The sequence below is a fragment of the Crocodylus porosus genome, unplaced genomic scaffold (genome assembly GCF_001723895.1).
Source record: "Crocodylus porosus isolate Cpor-Errol unplaced genomic scaffold, CroPor_comp1, whole genome shotgun sequence".
Classification (NCBI taxonomy): Eukaryota; Metazoa; Chordata; order Crocodylia; family Crocodylidae; genus Crocodylus; species Crocodylus porosus.
Window position 1 is genome coordinate 8,890,495 of NW_017728929.1, and position 19,698 is coordinate 8,910,192.

Genomic DNA, 19,698 nt, shown 5'->3' on the forward strand with positions numbered 1-19,698 from the left:
AAAAAAAGGTATCACAGCCTACATGCATATCCCAAGTTCAATATAACTCATTAGGAAGTTCAAGTAACCCTAAAGGACCTCAACCCAAGACTTGTGAATCCAACCCACTACCTTCCTGGCTTCTGACTCATGAATAACTAACTGGTGTCTCCGACTGAGAAAGCCAATGTATCCTTCCTTACCCCCCTTCAAATTCACAGTAGTCTGACAAATACTTAAGAAACACTCTGTGGATACATCATTCTAGCCAGTGTTAAAGCATCCATTCCTAAAACAAGCCAGCTAGAGACCAACTACAAGCTATTTAACTGAAGTTTTGTCCCAATCTGGAGTCAGACTAGGACATGGAGTTGAAACCATTTTGGTGGCACTGATGAATGGTCTCTTTCTGGAAACCCATTCATATCCTTCTGGACTTCTCTGCAGAATTTAACACTATGGACTGTAAGATGCTTCTGTTTTGCCTGACTTGGGTAGCAGGAATTCATGCTAGCATGGTCTGGGTCTCTGCTGGAGGTACACATGCTCTGTGTACCGATAGCAAATTGTAGCACCACTGCAAGTGAAGGGTCTAAAGCAATTCTAAAGGGATGAATTCTCTCTCCACTCTTTCAAACAGCCACCAGCTGAACTGAGCAGAAGACACCATATCAAGTGTTAGTCACAGAAGGAGGGCAAACAGCTCTACCTATCCTTTTCTACATATGACCACACTGTGATGACCCAGTTCTGAGACAAGATCAGTTGACTAAAGCTGAAGCCATACAAGAGATGATGCTAGTATGAAGAAGGTAAGTGTTCTGAAGAATTCACAGACACGCTGCAGTCTCCTTCACTCAGTTTAGTAATCTTGTATTCCTTGTATCCTCTCACTTCCAGCTGGCTTTCCACTCTTTCCAATTGTCTAGAACAGTAGTTCTCAACCTTTTTTGGACGAGGACCCATTTGTAAACATCAATGGCCAGTTCCAACCCAATGCACTTCACCTCCAACCCACTGCCCCCAGGCCCCAACCCCTGTGTGTGGGACAGGTGGGGGCCCACAGGGAGTCCCAAGCAGCCCCTTTCAGACTGGAACTCTGCCAGCCTGCAAGGGAAAAGCCACAGTTTCCACACATTTTTCTCCTTTAAAGGAGAATCCATTTTTCAAGTTTGTTTGCAACACTTTCATATATTCTTGCAACCCACTTTTGGGTCACAACCTACTGGTTGAGAAATGCTGGTCTGGAAGACTCTGTTCACATCCTAATGGATGTTGACCTGATCTCAATTATTCTTACCTTCATACACCTGTTGGACTACAGAAATGCAATATACCTGAGCACAAAAATTTCAGAGCTTAGGAAACTGGTGCAAAGACTGCAATGTCTTTCGTCAGAAGCATGACCTGCCATGAGTACACTGGTCCTGTCCTCCACCCTCTAGACAGGTTTCCCACAGAATTTGGAATCAAGTTCAAAAGTCTCCATTTTTATCTGTGAGTTGTTCCATAAAGTGGGCCCAAAAATGTATCTAAGGTTCTGGGATGAAGATTTTGGTTGACAACTATCTTTCTCTGGCAGAAAGAAACACGGTTTAAAAAAGGGCAAAGCTTGTGAACATGAGAAAAAAGAACTGGGACTAGACCAAGTTCCTCCAGGAATTAAGGGTCAGCACACACCTCAATACTTTTTGTGCCTAGCATTTTTGGACCTAATTCTCCTGGGGGGAAGATGGAACTAAAAACAAAAAACATATGTATTTTTAAAAGATGGCCAGAGAAAACACACCATTGCACAAATTTGTTCCAGTTGGGAGAGGATTAAAGAAACAACATGCAGTAGAACATAGTCATGTTACTTAGACTCCTGGAAGGCACTCTCATGCTCTGGTGATGAGCAAGATTTCACAACCTACAGAGAGCAAAATAGAATAAGCTCTTTTACTCCTCCAGAACAGAAAAGAATCCTCCACAGTAAAACTGCTCCCCTCACTTCACCTTCCTCCAAGGGAAACAATGAATAAATATATGGATTTTGCCCCAAAGACCATCATGTTCTGATAATTTCACCCAAGAAGAGCTGAACTCAATCATCGCCACCTAGCTGTACAAACATGAACACCAGGTTTGAGCACCTGAAATTGATTTCTGTTGAGAAAGAATATCTAAGAGGAAAGTTGTCTGCTCATAACAAGGAACCAAACTGAAAAAGAACCTCAAGTCAAAACACATCACCTCGAATAGCATCTGCGCACGAGCCAGAGCAGCCTGCAGATAACTAGTGTAATACATTCCAAGCTGAACACAATAGTAACATAGTAAGTAATAGGAAGCAACATTTCTAACACATGAAGTTAATAAAAATTCTTCAGTATAGTCCCGGCCAGAGTAATTTAAGCAAGAGGTAAAGGAAACAGACAACTAGCAAGATGTAGATACAGAACCCCATTTTTAATCAAACATTTGGGAAGAATTACCCTGCGTACTTCTACAGGCATCTCAACACCATCCTAAAATGTAACAGATTAGTGGAGTTTTGTTAGAAAGGTACGTAAAGTGGCAAAGATTGCAACCTTTCTTACCTTTGGTAATCTATATCCAGACTGTGGAAAAATTATTTCCCAACCCAATCCAAGTCACCTCTTTTGTTTAGAGATTTTTGGAAATACTCAGCTTTACATTGCCTGGATATATTTCAGTATAGCAATCTACAGAAAAGAGACTTGGGCTAACTGCACAGTCCTTGCAATGTTCATTCCTAATTCTCAAACATGTTATTTGAAAAAAAAGAGTTGGAAAATGAGCCACAGATGAGTAGGTTTACAAAATGACGAATAGTAAAATACCTTACAACTCGAGGGATGAGAAAACATATTACCCCAAAATGTTATTTGAATGAATGCAGTTGCCACAAAGCTGGTTGCCAGGGTGAGATCTGAAAGGAAATGACTGTGTCATCATGGTGCTCTTAATGACTAAATATCTCCTCTTGCCAATCAATTATCCCATGTAAAACATGGAAAGTGTTCTTAGAACACAGTTTCAGTGTTGAAAAGAAAGTAAGGGAAACCTGGTTTCCATCTGAGTAACAGTGTGTTAAAGTACTGACATGCCACCCCAAAGTCCTTTATTTCCAATCAAACATTACCTTTCATATTAGATTACGGAGTGGGGAAGTGTTCCAACAGGTTTTTAACTTCAAATCAAGAGCCAGAGTAGCCAAAAGAATCTTTCATCTGAGGGATGACACCTCAGCATTGCACTGCAAATACGACAGAGCGGTCTCAGTAGGAAATGTGTTTTACATAATCCTGGTTCTTGAGAATTCTCCCAACTGAATGCTAGAAATTTTTCCAGTTGTTGCCCATGAGAATATCCCATGTTTGCGAGCGCAGGTTTAGTAGCATGTGTACACATCACTGACTTCAAGCCCTCATAAATACCAGTCAGATTATCAGTCTCTCGCCATTTGAGTGCCTACACCAACAATCAAACAGAAATTAGTTGCCATGTTCTCATCTTTGACTCTTGTTGTCCCAAACACTCCAAAATGTTACTCTCTCTTCCCCACTTGCACCCCAAATGTTGTTACAACACCACACACAAACAATTTCTTCTGTGTTATAGCAGAGTTTATTTTAATATTTTGTACAGCTAGCACTGGTCTCAAGTAATAAGTTATAAGTTTACATTAGTGAATACCCTCCCACCCTTTAGGAATGTTAGCTTCCACCATTTCTAATTTCGAGAGAAATTATAGGGCAAGATGTTACATGAAAAATGGAAATGAAACCTAATTCATAAACAAAATTCCCTGAAAACTCTTAGATTACCTATATCTACTTGGAGTCCATAAAACGAGTGCAGAAGCCACATCTTCCACAGTTACACTGACAGAATAGTCATCTAACAAACTGTTCTTCTTTTATTTTGGGACAGCCTTAATTTTTTTGTTTAATTTGACATCATAAGCTTCTGCGATATAGAGAGATACTTTACAGTATCTGTAAAGCCTGTGTAGACAGTCAATGTAACAGATTTCTCTGCAAGTTACTAGCCTTTATTCAGTTGTTTTCAGTACCATCTTTCAAACATTTCTTAATGTGGACTTTGTTTTCTAACAAACAGACAAGAAAAACTGACTGCAACAGATATTCCCTTTAAGTAACAAACAACACTTAAAACAAATAAATACTTTAAAACCCTTCAAGTGGCAACAATGTACATACTTGGATCCAGGGCAAAGCCCTGTTACTTGTTATGTAAAAAGCACTCCAAACACATTTCTTCAGTAGCACGCCAAACATCCTAGTCAGCCATGGGTACCATCTTCCCTGGCTTCCTCTGAGGTTAAAAACAAACAAACAAAAATCTTAGCAATAACTTCAGAAAAATGTTTCTCTTGCCCATACAAAGGTGTCTCTAAGATGATCATGATTTAAATTTTCTAGCAGAGATAAACAAAGAGGCTGTATAAATGTTTCCTTCTTTCTCACTACAAAGTATTCCGTCAGTAATCCTGAGCAAATTCAAATGGGCCTAGGGAAACAAGTAACAAGGGCAAGCCTCAGGACTTAGAGGTTAAGATATATAGATGACCACAGGGGAAACCAAGGTTTGGGGCTAATCCTGCCTTCTTCTACTCAAAGGCTGGAAAGTTCTCAGATCTCTGCAGCTATCCAGGCTGTAGCCATATCAGTTTAGAGGCAAAAGGAATCAGAACTCGTGGTAGAGGCGATACCTTTTATTACACCAACCAGATTTTTGCAAAAAAAATTCTTTAATTGTGATTAAAGGATTTTCTCCAATTGCAAGTAAAGACTTTTTCTGGAAAAATCTAGTTGGTCTAATAAAAGGTATCACCTCTACCATGAGTTCTGATTCCTAGATCTTTGCAGAGCTTTCCACCTCTTGGGAAAGCAGTTGCTATATCACCTGCAAGTACTTCTTTAGCACACAACTGATTGGCTTCACATCCTTCTCAGCTTCCACAAAGAATACTGTAATGCTGACGAGTTAGTTTCACAGCCTGAGAAAGGCAAGACTTTAGTTTTGACTGCAGATAAGGAGAACCCAGACTTCAATATTTAGGGTTGTTGTTTTCTTTTCAAACCAAATTAAATAAAATAAAGAATTAAGCTCTTAAATAACCACCTTAAATAGAAAATAAAAATCTAGCCCCAAGAAGTTCAACATTATTTTTCATACTACTCTGAAAGCCCCATTTTATGTCAAGTAGGAAGCATAATACCTCTTAAAGATAATTTTTATATGTCAAGAGAAATAATACAACACACACAGGTTTGCCATCCCTTTTTCATAGGAATCCGTATCTGTGGCAAAACAAAATTCATGGGGAGTTTTGTTTTGTTTTTTATAGATAGAATAAAGACTGCTGAAGCCATGTAAACTTTTAGCCACATACAAATGAACTAACGTAGCACCTTACTCCACAAGAGCATTCCTAGATGCTTTACAACACAAAAAAAAATTATATATGTATATACTTTTGCATGTAGGTCTTCCACCTGTCAGAGGTTCTTCTTATGCCATGTAGTGGTTTTTCCTTTAATGATATCCCAGTTAGAACAAAGCAAATCCTTTGTTTTGTTTTGAGCAAGTTTTTTTTTTTTTTTTTTTTTTTACATGTTCTGTATATACAACCTTTAAAATACACTTAAAAATAGCTGCACACATTTTATATCTCATTATATACTAAAGAAGTAGTCCAGACAGACCATGCTTCTCAGCAAGTTAAAAATTTTAACTAAAAACCAACCAGTTTTATTCTCCTCTGGTACCCACACTGGCCCGAAGGAGGGAAGGAAGGAACAAACGAGCAGTTTTAAAATGGGAGTCTTTCACAAAACACGCTACTTAAAAATCTCAGGTTAATTTCCTCAACCACTTCTATCAAATTCTTCCTTAAGTATTTGAGATCACACACTACCATCTCAGCAATGAAACCTGTTGCAACATGAATGTGTCAACTGCCCACTCAACCAACTGCAACCCTGAGGATTTTTCTGGCTTGGTAGAAAGAGGAAATGTAACAATCCCTGCAGTATGGCTGGTCCTCCGCAGCAAATCCACTGTTTTCCTAGATGTTTCTTGGATATGCATCCATTTGTTAATTCAAATTTGAGTTTCCCTCTAACCAACATGCAGATTCCTCCTCCAGATCATCTACATCCAGATGTCCCAAAGAGCCAATCAATGTCATCCATCTAGAGGCTTTCCTAAGTAGACCAAAGTCACCTCTGTGTTGCCATACACAGCTGACACTGCTGGATACAGACAAACCTTTGGCAATCCTCTGAATGCAACTCCCAAGAACTCATAGCCACGCTCAAAGGCTAATGTCTTGTCTTCCATGTCTAAGATGACTCGAATCCTCTCACCTATCTGCAAAGACAAAGAGAGAGAAAGAAAGAAAGAGAGAGAGAGGAAGAAAAAAAAAAAAATCAGATAACAGTCAAAGAGAAACAAAGGAAAATAAACTAAAAATAGCATGCAGAACAATAGATCTCATAAGGAAAGACCTTATTTAGAATTCTGTGCGTCTTTTTTGTACAAATGCTCAAAAAAGATCAATTGAATTGTGTTAAAAGAAGAGCCTCTGAGATGGTTAAGGGAATGGAGGCCTCCTCTTATGGAAGAGCTTGGCTTGTTTAGCCTAACAAAAGGGATACCAAGAGGAAACGTGATCAGCCTTTACAAGTGCATTCCCAAGGAAATGAATATTAGGAAAGGAGAAGAGCATTTTCAGCTGTAAAACATCACCAGCACAAGACCACAACAGCTATGGAGAATTTAAGACAGTTGGAAATCTTCTAATTTCCTCTCAGAGAAGTGGTATTTTTGGAATGGTCTTCCAAGCAAAGTAGTGGGGTGAAACACTTTTAGAGTGAACTGGATAAGTATATGGAAGGGATGGGATGGTAAAACAGGGAGTTTTGGCTTAACAATTGGTGTGAGATACATGGAATCATTTAGTTTCACTTTCCACATTGGACTATAGATGTAACTCTCCTTCAGTGTAATTAGTGTCTGGTAATCGCATACTTCAGAGCTTTCACTGACTGCCAGTAAGGAAAAGAAAGCACTTCCCAACCCCTCCTGAATCCTATTAACTTGTGGAAGGAGGTGGAGTGAGTTTCACCTTCCTCTGAAATATTGGAACATTGGCCAAAGCCAAGACTGTGGGTTTTTGACAGGAAAGCAGTGATGCTCCTGTCAATGCTTTAAAAAAATTTAAAAAATAAAATCAGAAGTTCCTGGTTAGAAGTTCTTGCTTTTCTGCTCAGAGTCATACTGATTGCCAAATATGGAGTCACTTTTTCATTATGTCAGATTGACACAAGTTGTGGGGGTCCTCGCTTTCCTCCATAGCATGGGAAATGGTCTTTTTACTGGGATCTTTTGAACATTCACTAAATTATTCCCTACAGCTGCAGCCTCATTGCAGCACCAAGGCATTGACAATGCCAACACCTCTCCCCTGCTTTTTTCTATGCCTCTATGGCAGGGATGGGCAAAATCCAGCCCATGGGCCAGATCCAGCCCACAGTGGAGTCTATTTCCCAGCAGCCCCTGTGGCACCAGCTCCTTCTGGCAGCTGCTGCCAGACCCAGCCCTGATGCCTGGGCACCCTGGCCTGTCTGCCCCACAACCACCACCAGAAGTGGGACCCAAGCAAGACACACACCCAGGAAGCTGGGATGGAGCCATGGCTGGGAGTGAGATGAGTAAGTGGGGCCAGGGAGATCACAGGATCTTGGGGCACTGACAGTACAGGGAGGGGGCTAGGGCAGAGCCGTGATCCACTGTCTGCACACTCCTGCCCCAAGCATGGACATGCAAGGAGCGGATCACAGCTCTGCCTCTGTCTTGGTTCCTTGCTGTCACTGGAACAGCTCCCTACCCAGCTGCGCACCTGGGGCTGAGGCAAAGCCCCAGTTCTGCAAGCAGGGGTGTGCAGGAAGCACACCGCAGCTCTGCCCAGGCCACTCACTGTCACAGCCCTGCATTCCCAGGTCTCCATGGAGACCAAATGGGAGTCACACGGGCAGGGGCTGCCAGGAAATGGGAGTCCAGCCATGGCCAGATCCTCCATTTTGCCCACCCCTGGTCTACAGTATGTGATAAAGTGTTCTTGGTGTCCTGGGTACTCTGCTTTATAGATGCCTGTGAGAGTTTGAGGTAGAAATTCTGGGATTCCTTTCAGTAAATGATTCCCTGTAGACACAGAGGACTAGACTCAAACAGACCTGGAAGGGACTTGCTGGCCATTCTATTCTTCCAGAGAAAAATGAATGCATATCTTGAAATCCATCGATTTCACTGATGCTCAAGAGATTCTGATTAGCAACACTCAATAGCTGTTTCAAACAGACAGAGTACATATAACCCCCACAATGCTAGAAACACCAAATGTTACCTTTACATACAAATGTCGGTAACCCTAAGAATTAACATCCATCTATTTATTCTGTAGTATACGGCAATTTAGTAATTTCCTCTAACCTGCATTTCTCTTGACAGCATATGCCTGTTAAGAACTTGTGGTTAAAAGGCTTTGTAAATTTTAAAGCCAAAAGAACAACCTGAGAAAGTAGGGGGCATATGCAAGATAGATTGAACAACTTTTCTGGATATGCCTGTGCTTCAAATACCACAACTGATCTTTTATTTACCAACACATCAGGATTGCAAATATTCTGGACAAAAACAAATGGGAAAACTGAAAGAAAAAAGGTTATACAAGAGCAAGGGATACTCAATGCACCTGGAAAAAAAGCACAGATCATCATATAAACATGATGCTGCATGCTAACCTATTTACCCACAGTGCAATATTGAAATGTAATTAGGTAACAGCCCCCAACAACAAGCAGTAACAATATTGCCTAGGATGTTGTGGAAAAGTCAAACTATCCTCTGTATAATCTCCTTTAAGCCCTTCTTCTATGTAAAACAACACTAAAGAATATACACCTTTTTCACTTTTTTAGAAAAAGAAAAATCGTGTTATGTGCCTTATTTTCATAGTTTAGTTTAGTTTACAGAAATATATTTAGTTTATTTTACATAAATATATTTCTAAGAACAGCAACTTGAAACTCAATCAAAGTAAAAATAAACCAGTTGTTACATCCTCTACAGTCTTGAGTCCAAGAGAACTTCTGCAGTTTTATAAAATATTGCTTTCCCTGTAAAGGCCCAAACAAAGAATCTGAACACAAGTGATAAATGGGGAAAGAGACCATACACAGCCATGTCAAATGCATTAACTGAAATGAAAAATCTTTAATATTTTCCAATCACAAGAGTTTTAGGTTTCTACTGTTAAAAACAGGAGGCACAAATCTCAAAGAAAAATGTAATTTAGACTTCAGTGCCCCTATTCAAGATCATCTTCACTACACTAATCAAAAAAAGCCAATTTTTACTTAAAGTGGGGTTTGGGGACATTATACAGAAAATTATTAAAAGTCTTCACCCACCACTGATATGCTACCACCTCCAGACTAAAAAAAAATAAAATAATATCACACAAAAACATTACCTGACAGAATGAGACAAGGAGTATACTGCACATAACTGATACTGCAGCATGAGGCAATCTAGTACGTAGAATATAATTATCCTAAAAATAAAGCTGGGTCAGATCAAAGCTAAATATGGAAAAAGTATCACATATGCTAATTACCACAAGTTATCTAAACCTCAATTTTGTTTTATTTGAAAGATATCACCTCTAAAGAGTACTAATTAGTGAGTAAACAGCATTTAGCATTACACAGGATTCTCGGGGATGTTCTACCCAAGTATCAACCAGAAACACTTCACACTAGAAAGTGTTTCCAGAAGATGCACCACTTATTAGATATAGCAATGGGTAAACTAGAATATTCTAGTCACCTTTCTTTAAAAAAATAAAATAAAATAGAAACAAAATAACTGCCTTTAAATAAGATGCATACACATAGGATGATTTCATTTAAGATTTCAGATAAAACCTGTGGTCTTTTATTTTCCTTGAAGGAGATCATTTAGGTTTCAGAATTGTCTGAAATTCTTAATACACAGGGAAGAAATCTAAAAACAGGGCAAAGCAGAAAATGGGTAACAAGGCAAAATTATTACCCTCATAAGGTAAACAGGTAACTGGTCTAAGCTGCCTCATAAGACCACTTCAGGAAACAGCTAGACATTTTCATAAAAAAAGGAAAAGTGACAAACTGAAAACTAGAGGTGCACCAATACATTGGTCCCATATCAGATTGGCACCGATATAAGGGAAAAAGTGACAGTAAAGGCAACTGGCTTTTTTTGGCTGATGTGGCCAATGAATGCCCTGTGCATGCACAGCACACAGGTGGCAAGGAGAGCAGCCCAGCAGCATGGAGAGCAGCCGGGTTCAGTGGTAAGTCTGTTGTGAGGGAAGCGGGGGAGGGCATGGAGAGGGAGGGGGCAGACAGAGGCCCCGGCAGTGAGGGAGGGAGCAGGATTGGGTCAGGGGCTGGTGCTGCCCAGCCGGGGTGAGGTGTGGGATGGACCCATAAGCAGCTCGTCTGGGGGTCACAAGGTGGCTCCTGCTGTTGTGCACATTCCAGGAGGGCACAGGGGGCATGTGCCCCCAGATCTGCACGCGGGGTGAGCATGGGCTGCTGCTGCAGGCTGGGGCAGGGGCTGCGTCGGGCTCTTCCCAGTGGGGGGGAGACTGAGCCAGGCTGCGCTCAGGGCAGGCGGCAGCAGCGCTGGGAGTGGGGGCTATGGCAAATTTTAGGATGGCTGCAGCCCCTCCGATTGGTCCGCTCCCAACACTGCCGCTGCCCATCCTGAGCACAGCCCAGCCCACTGCTGAGAAAGGCCCAGTGTCACCCCAGCCCCAGGCCGCCCTCACCCCATGTGCAGATCCAGGGGCATACATCCCACATGCCCTCCCAGAGTATGTACAGTGGCAGAAGCCACCTTCCACTCCATCCCCACACATCCCAGACAAACCGCTCCCGGCTCCATCCTGCACCCCATCCCGGCAGTGCAGTGCCTGCCCTTGCCCCAGCCCCCTTCCCTCTCTTCCTCACCACAGGGGCCAGCTGCCCTCCCCACACAGCAGACTTACCAGCTGGACGCTGCTTTCCATGCTGCCTGGCTGCATGTCGGAATTGGACTGGGATCAGTCAATATGGCTCGCTAAAAATCAGCCATCAATATTGGCTCAAAAAATCTCTATCGGTGCACCCCTACTGAGAGCAGTGCTCAGGCTTATTCTTGATGGACAGCTGCCCAGACATGCAGCAGTCTCTGACTAGTTCCAAGTCTCACTCACCTGGTACTTTGGTGCATTATTGCACTGTGGGAAGCTGCCATTTACCTCTCCATTATGTAGCAAGTTATTGTCCACCAGGTTCCAACCCCAGCTCTGGTCGTCACTGCCGAGCAGCGCCACATAACCCTGACACTGCATGGGAGCCCGTTTTGTGGCAATTCCAATCACAGCTACCGTGCCAAGAGGGCCTTCCCACCAGACCTCCCACGCGTGACGACCCTCACTGAAGCCAATCTTGGTCCTTGCCCCATCGGTGCTCTGAGCAATGGGGTTCCGGTGCAAAGTAAACCCATTCTTCTTGATGTAGACGTTCCTGGAGCAGTCGTTGGTGCTGAAAGCATGATGAAAGGCACGTACCTAAGACAAGAGAGAGGAGAGAATTTTTGGACTGGAGAGGACAAACCATGAATGCAATTGTTCCATTAACATCCTGCAGCACGTTTGTACTCAATTTCAAGCAATAGTTTTTTAAAAAGTATGGTTGCATATGATGGCACAAGAAAGTAAGAAGATGGGTTTGCTACCCAAAGACTCTAGATACAAAACAGGCCAGAGAACCAGAGTGCACCTGGACTTCTGAGATCAGGAGCAGCTGAGCTGAGGGACAGAGAACGCAGGCTAGAGATGCAAATTACAGGCCGAGGCTAGGAACAGATGTTCCATTTGTCCCTGCACAAGTCATACCCGTGTTTCTCCCAGAACAGAAACATCCAGGAACTGTATGTACATACAATCACCCTTTTAATCAAGGTTTAGGGAAGAGCTGAATGTAGCACTGTTCTACCATTGATTCCACAATGCAACCCCCAGGACAAGTGTTCAGATGCACCTGGCAATATCCTGGGATAAACTATTACTACTTCTCACCCCGTGAACCTTTTAAGGATTTGTCATGGACAGACATCTGAACACTGCACTTTGTTCCAGGATAAAACAGATTATCCTGAGACACATGCGACATCTGTCTGCAGCCTAAGCAAATCAGAGAGGTGTACACTCCTGAGAGTCAACGCTCACATCATCTGCAAGCACCAGATGGGTGATGAGGACAAATGGACACATTACATGGCAACCTCATTGAGTGCAGGGAAAACACCAGAGTCTACAAGTCAAAACTTGCCAGCTATTGCTAGGTACAAGGCTCTTGAAGTGACACCACTTGAGGCAAAGGCTAACTCTGGACCATGCTCCCTAGCTCCAGTTAAGGTCTGCTCTACAGATACAAAACAAGCAGGCTACTGTCCTCCAGCATCCCAGGATGCACTGCTCCCAGCACCCCACCCCCAGAGCAGGGATAGAGCCCAGGACCAGGCACCTGGGCACACTCCTGCTCACCTGCCCCATAGCAGCCAGTCAGAGCTATGCCAGCATGGAGCTGGTGCAGGGGCTCACCTGACCCTCATCTGCTACTCCTAGGTGCCCTCCAAGCATCTCGAAGCCGTGCCGCTTGGTGCAAAGGCCCTGCAGCTCCTGTTAAGGCCCCTTCAGTCTGCCCCACAGAGACAGGAGCAGGCTGCCACCCCCAGCATCCCAAGGTGCACTGCTCCCAGCACCCCACAGAGCCAGAGCGCCCGGGCTCACCCCGGCTATTGCAGATGCCCCACCAGCATCCCCAAGTGACTCCACTTGCGGCGAGGGCCACCATGGGCGCGCTGCCCGGCCGGTCCCGCTGGGGGCCGCTGCAGCCTGCTCCAGGGAGCCAGGCGGGGGCTGCCCCGCTGCCACCCCGAGGTGGGAGCGCCGGGCGCGGCTCACCTTGCCCTTGTAGGTGGGCACGTTGCAGAGTACGTCGGTGCGCAGCGCCTCCTCGGCCAGGCAGCGCGCGGCCAGGCTGCGCCACACCTCGCTGTTCTCGTCGCCGTGCAGGACGCGGTGCCACAGCTTGCAGACCAGCGCGCAGCTGCGCAACTCCCGCAGCTCCAGGTAGGAGAACACCAGCTCCAGCACCCGCCCCGGCAGCCGCCAGCCCGCGCCGCCCGCCGCCGCCATGGCCGGCGCCGGCCCCTCCCCCACCTCCTCCTCCTCCTCCGGGCGGCGCCAGCAGCCCCCGCCCGCTCCGCCCGGCGGCAAAGTGTGGGCGGAAGCGAGCCCTGCGCCGGACACGCAGCGGCTGCTTCTCACTGCCGGCGCGACTCCGAGAGCGGCGGGCCGGCCATGCCGTGACGCCTCCTCCTGCCCCCGGCCCCAGGCCCTGCTGTCATTGCTTGCAAGGGAGGAGGGAGGTGAGGCTGCGGCCCGCCATTTTACTTGAGGGCACAGCTGTCAGAAGAAGCCGGGCGCACATGCGCAGTAGGGAACGCTCTGGTGGTGATGCAAGGGAGAGAAAAGGCCCCCCCTCCTTCCTGGGTTACGTTATCAAACTGCGCCGGAAGAAATGTGAGGATGCCGAGTTGGTGCGGTTGGAGGTAATTCCCCGCCTTTGTTGTCCGGCGTAAGGGACCCGAGACCTCCACGGGGGGAGGGGAAAGGCCAAGGTCCCGCTGTGGTCTGCGCGGCTGTGCCGACCCGCCCCCCCCCGCTGGGCTGTGCCCGTGCCCCGGGGCGTGGCCGCGCGGGTGGGGGATCCTTATGGACAGAGACGAGGAGACTGCACCCCACGCGAGGGAGAGGCTGGAGCCGAGTTCGTGTTTCCCGCGCGGCTCCTGCTCCCCTGCGGCCTTGGCAGGCCGGAGGTGCTGGGGCGGGGCCGCCCAACGGGCTTCGAGGCTCGTTCCCACCCGTTGTGCAACCCCAGCACGACGCTGCTGGCCCCGAGCTGGGAAGAATCGAAGCGCCGCATCTGGGGCCGTGGGTGGCGCCTCCTGTCCTGCCCAAGCACTCCTGGGCCAATGGGAGTGGGGAGGAGCTAGCTGCCAACCCACCCCACGGATGCCACAGCCTCAGTGGCGCAGCTGCCTGCTCCTTGGCAGAGTATCTCGGCCTTGAAGCAAAGGAGAGAGCAGAGGAAGGGAAAGGGAGGAATCCCAATCTGCTCTCCCCTACGGAAAAACCAGTGATGCCAGTGGATGAGTCTTGAGTCCAGCCCTCAAGCCACTGATGAGCCGCAATAGTGATTGTCCTCACATTGGGGAATTGCCGACAACGTTGTTGGTTGCAAAGCCACCTGATTTAAGCTTTCCCTGGTAGGGGGCTTCTCTGCAAAACCAGGTGAAGCTGATGGCGTGGCTCAGGAGTAGGCAACCCCTGGCACATGTGCCACATGGCATATGAAGCCATTTTATTTGGCATGCATGCCTCAGGGCAAGGGCTGCACTGCCACAATAAGGATCAGGCCCCTCACAGCTCTCCCACCATTCATACAAGCACGCCAACATCTTCCAAGTGAAGGTTGCAGGTATTTTTGCCACTCAGCCCAAAAATGTTGCCAACCCCTCATGTAGATCAAGGATGATTAAAAAAAAGAGGAAGGAAAAGAAATCTGCCTCCTGAATCACTTCTTGTTCCAGATAGCGAAGACTGTCACACTGCAGTGAGTTAGCTACTGGTGACCTAGTGACTGTATAGTCAAAGGAATAGGTTAAGGCTTCAAGTTGTAGCTGTCACCTCTGGCCTGGACTGACCCTGTTCAGGTCAGAGCGGAGCAACTGCTAGGACCTATCCACTGTTTTTTTCCCACCAAGGCAGGGGAGAGCAACTGTTGCCAGAGCCATCCTGCCAACTGAATGTTGCTGAAGCCCCACATCTGCAGGACACATTAAATGGCTCTGGGCTGGAGCTGGCCCATGGGCTGTAGGTTGCCAACCCCTAATCTGGGTAGCTGCACAAGGTGGTGTAGTTCAACAATTTGCATACAAGCACTTCTAGCAATATACCATTCCACTGTTCTAAGGAGTCAGTATTGTAATCATACAGACTGGTGTGCTTACACTCAAACTTGCACAAGTGCCCATTTTATCTTGGACTAGCAGCTCACCTGCTGCATGTTATTTCATCAGCAGCCCAGTAGTCTTACATACTTTATAAGCTTTCTACTGAAATAGGAAAAACTGCCTAACTCTGTCCTTCTTTCACAGAATCCTTTGAAACATCATGGCAGTCAAGTGGACCGATGGACATTCCTCTTCTATACTGTGCTTGAATGTGAACAAAGAAGGGCTGATAGCTTCAGGAGCAGAGGCAGGCGAGCTTGCTATCTGGAATGAGGAAGGGATTCTGTTGGGACAGATACAGCTTCAGAAAGCAGATGATGTCACCTGTGTAGCATTCTCTCCCACCTGCCCAAGTAGGCTATACACATCTCACGGGGAAACCATTAGCTTGCTGGATGTCAGATGCCTTAAGGGGCCTATTGAATGCTTCCACGTAAATGAGGAAGAGATCAATTGCCTTTCTGTGAATGACACAGACAGTGTCCTGGCTGCAGCTGATGATTCTGGGGCAATCAAGGTTATAGACTTGGAAAACAAGAAAGTCAGCCGGTCCCTCAGGAGACATTCAAATATCTGCTCCTCTGTTGCATTTCGACCTCAGAGGCCTCAAAGTCTTGTGTCATGTGGATTAGACATGAAGGTGATTTGTATGGGAGTAGATGAATGATTGCTAGATTTTTAAATACTGGCTGAATGGTATGCAATTAGATATTCATTCTACCTCACTCCTCTCTCTTACTCTAGGGTGGTAAGAGTAATTTCTGGTTCTTCAGCAATCTTAATGTCGTTGTATCATGGTGGAAATTCCATTGATGTAAAGGATTGCCCTTTGAGGTTAGGGCTTTCAGGATCAAACCCTTATTTTAGAAGTCTTTTTTAAGGATATCCCTGAACAAATAGTATCCCTGAGATTAGCAATAGCTGTCATGGAAAAGGGAACAACTATTTTATTTGCATTATGCTGAGTTTGGTAAGCAAATTAAATGGCAGTTTAGAACAGCCATAGGGAAATGTATAGTTTGGGTATCAGTGCATTTTAGCTTATTGCAATGAGCAGCATGCAACAACTATGTCCCCCATGGACCACAGTTTGAGATTTCTAGTCCAGTGATTCTCAGCTTGGGGTATTACAGCAGCCTAAGGTGCCTTGAAATACTTTCAAGGGTGCAACAAGATGCTACACACGGGTGTTGAACCATGATTCACAAGATAGGACCCTCTAGTGTCAAAAACATTCTGATCTGTGGTTTTCTGAGTTCTTTCCAATGGAAGAATTGCCCCAGTATTTTTTGGTAGTAGAAAAAACAAAAATTAAGAGCCAGCATTTTACAAGGGGTGCCTCTAGTCTAATGAGGGGTGCCACAAGCCAAGGTAGGGGTGTCTTGAATCTAAAAAGGTTGAGAACCATTTTTCTAGTCTAATGTAGAAGTTCTCTCTATTGGAGTTCATAGATATTGATGTGCTGTTTATTAATGACAAAATAATGGGTTTGATAAAGACAGTTCATCAATGGTGCAGTGATCAGACAGATTGAGTCTAGTTCTTTGAGTTCTGATAGACTTAGAATAGTAAATACCATATGCAGACATTAGAGCAGTAGCCAAAGCCAACTATTGCATTAGTTCTGTTGGATGGCTCATAGGGAATACTTACTGGTTGTGCAGGGAGTCAGAGTTCTCACGTGGAAGCACATTTGTTGCCATGGGGCTTTTTCTGGTGGTGCTGTGTTTAAAGAGAAAAAAAAAAATCTCACACCACACTTGCCTAGGGGTATCATCCCTTACCATAATACAGTGTTTTGGTAGTGACTGTATAGAAACTAAGAACACCTCATGCTTTCAGTAAGCAGTGTGTGAAATATGAGTTGTTTGCTGTGTGATTGATTATGGAAACCATATAGCTAAAGTCCTTGTGTGTGGTTTTACAAGTTGTGCTTCAAGGATCTAATGCCACTTAAAAATAACTTGTTATCTCTGTCTTTTACTCAGCTTGCCTAGTGAAGCTACATGCACCTATTGTCAGTTCCATTTAACTCTCATGCACTGCTGCAAAGCTACTAAGGATGTAAACGAAATGGGGATATTTGGTTTTTTCTTCAACACACTGAAATTAATATGAAAACATTTATTACTGGATTTTGTAAAGTAGCGTGAGATTGAAATGCTGTTTTCCATTATTCCACACATTCAGTGTGCCATACAAAAAATCAGCACCCCTGTGAAATAGGCATTATCCCCACGTCAGAGAGAAAAGCAAATTAAATAGGGTACCAAAGGCCAAGAAAGTAAGCACGGACTGGATTAAAATTTTAAAATGACTCTCAATCCTATTGTTGCTCACCACTTAAACTTTATCTTTCAGTCTCACAGTTTACAAGCAAGATGTTCAGTGTGTCATGGCTGCTGCTCCCCAGATGATTACTAAAGCGGGAATGATTTCTTCATTACTTTTACACCCTAAAGATCAAAGTGTTTAGTTATCCTAAAGCAAGACTGTTTCATTAGATGCAGAAAATTCTGTTTACACTAAGGATGTTTTAATTAGCAGCTGAACTTCACTTGCTGTTTTGGAAGAGATGCAGGATCTGTTCAATCTGAATGCAGTCTGACATGCAAGAGGAATTTAGTGTGTAATCTTACTGAAAAGATCTTGATACTTTCAGTTCCCTTTAGATGCTTTAGTATTATCATCAAATTGGGAAACAAGGTTGGGGCTACAGAAGTCATTCTTCTCATTTTATTTGAAGGTTATGCTGTGGAACCTACAGAAAGCTCGCCCACTGTGGACCACAACCTTGCAGGATTGTGAAGCAGAAGAGGTAGAGCAGCAATCAGCTGGCCAGTTCTTTAACCCTCCACTAGCCCATTCTCTGTCTGTGGCTGCATGTGGCAATATCTTTGTTTGTGGTGCTGAAGATGGTAAAATAAGGATCTTCAGGGTAACAGGTGTCAAGTGTGAACAGGAGCTGGCGTTCAAAGGTCACAGTTTGGGAGTATCACAAGTTCTTTTTCTGCCAGAAGCCTATTGGTTGCTGAGTGGTGGAAATGATGAGAAGGTGTTGCTGTGGGATATCAACAGTGAAGTTGGGAAGCAACAGAAAAGTCTTGTGAAATCCATCCACAGGAGGAAGACCAGGGGACCTGCTTCAACCAGAAAAGATGGGAAGCCCAATGCAGTGGTTACAAATGAGCATGCCAAAATCTTACCAAAACTGAGCATTGAACATGGAGAGAAGGTGAACTGGATTTCATGTGCAGACTTCAAAGGCTCCAAGAGAGTACTAGTTGCTGATCAGAGTAGTTCCATAACAGTGTATCCTCTCACTGAGCCATAGACATTAAAAGAGTTTAAAGGAATTTTTCACAAGCAGCTAATTCCTTGGGGTGATTTAAGTTGGGGTAGCTGATTTTTCTTGACCGCCTTCTCTTCTGTTTACCCTTTAGAGAGGTCCCCTTCTATAGCTTAAACAACTAAAACTCCTGCATATTTAGAAGTGGCAGGGGGATTAGCTGTGGCATCACTTGCCTGCATGCATAACATATGTGCATGGATTCTTTTGCAGTTGTGGCCCATCTTCAATGTAAATCTTAAATAGAAGTGTGGCTGGTTAAATGTTTTTTGGAATTGCACCCTCAGAACATGAAGGCGATACACAGCAGGTTCAGTCATGTTTCAGTCTGGAAATGCTGAGATAATGGGAAAGAAAGTCTGCATTCTGACAAAAGTAATGGACTCCTATGTAAACTAAAACAATCCCAGAACAAATCAATTGGTGAGATAAGCTTTAATGAAGATACAACTGGCTGAAGTCCACCCAGATCCCTATAGAATAGCAAATCTACTAGCTTTCTTTGCTTCATCTCTAGTTTTTTGCTTTACTTTTTGTGTTTCAAAAATTTTGGCAGTCTGACCTAAACTGAACATAATTTCATAAGTGAAAAGTATCTTCACTGAAGTAGCTGAAAGCATGGGCTGCAAACATTTATGAATTATGTTTAACTTAAACACAGTAAATAATAATTCAGTGGGATTTTCATGATGGAGCAGACATAAGGAGGGGGGAAGAATTATTATTATTATTTACCTGGCCTAAGCTAAAAAAAAAGTGTGATGTCCCAGAAGAGATGTTAGCTATTAAATCTGTACATAAAAGCCTTTTCCCTCATTGTCCCCTTGTGCTTCTGCTTTCAAAAGTGTCAAGAAGAGCATTTTATAACTTTAACTGCAGAATAAAAGTGTACAAAGGGCAAAATCTGACTCTCTGCCTTACACATATTGTCTTGTTGACTTCACAGGATACTGATATGAGATGCGCAAGCAAGATTTGGCCTTAAGGTGGATTTAGATATGCTTCTCAAATTAAAAAAAATGGGAATAAATAAAAGGGAATCCTGCAATTTTAAAATTAAATAATGCATATTCTGCTTCTCTGAAAGGGAAGTAGACCAAGGAGACAAGAATATATGTTCTCAGCATATCCTACTTTTTTGATGTTCCAGGAGGGCGGTATTGCAC

At 44.3% G+C, this 19,698-nt stretch overlaps 2 protein-coding genes across 6 annotated transcripts; one reads left to right on the plus strand and one right to left on the minus strand.

Annotated features, from left to right (window-relative positions):
* Positions 1-4,293: 4,293 nt before the first annotated feature.
* FBXO45 (F-box protein 45) lies at positions 4,294-15,236 on the minus strand. Its single transcript, XM_019543055.1, is given in 5 exon segments — positions 4,294-6,384; positions 11,315-11,671; positions 13,070-13,291; positions 13,293-13,508; positions 15,228-15,236. Coding segments are annotated over 5 exon segments (990 nt in total). The 3' UTR covers positions 4,294-6,198.
* WDR53 (WD repeat domain 53) lies at positions 13,165-19,440 on the plus strand. Of its 5 annotated transcripts, none has more exons than XM_019542986.1 (3): positions 13,165-13,237; positions 15,328-15,823; positions 17,930-19,440. In XM_019542986.1, the coding sequence occupies exons 2-3, from the start codon at positions 15,344-15,346 to the stop codon at positions 18,515-18,517; spliced, it is 1,068 nt and encodes a 355-aa protein (XP_019398531.1). In that variant the 5' UTR covers positions 13,165-13,237; positions 15,328-15,343; the 3' UTR covers positions 18,518-19,440. The 5 variants fall into 5 exon arrangements, with proteins under 5 accessions (XP_019398531.1, XP_019398534.1, XP_019398529.1 ...); XM_019542989.1 differs by lacking the exon at positions 13,165-13,237 and adding an exon at positions 13,628-13,719 and having other exon boundaries at positions 15,328-15,879; positions 17,930-18,012; XM_019542984.1 differs by lacking the exon at positions 13,165-13,237 and adding an exon at positions 13,629-13,719.
* Positions 19,441-19,698: the final 258 nt, after the last annotated feature.

Excerpts from the sequence above, each read along its gene's own strand:
- WDR53 (XM_019542986.1), top strand. The coding sequence starts at position 15,344 with ATGGCAGTCAAGTGGACCGATGGACATTCCTCTTCTATACTGTGCTTG. Across the intron at positions 15,824-17,929 it reads CATGTGGATTAGACATGAAG|GTTATGCTGTGGAACCTACA; the intron begins GTGATTTGTATG and ends TTTTATTTGAAG.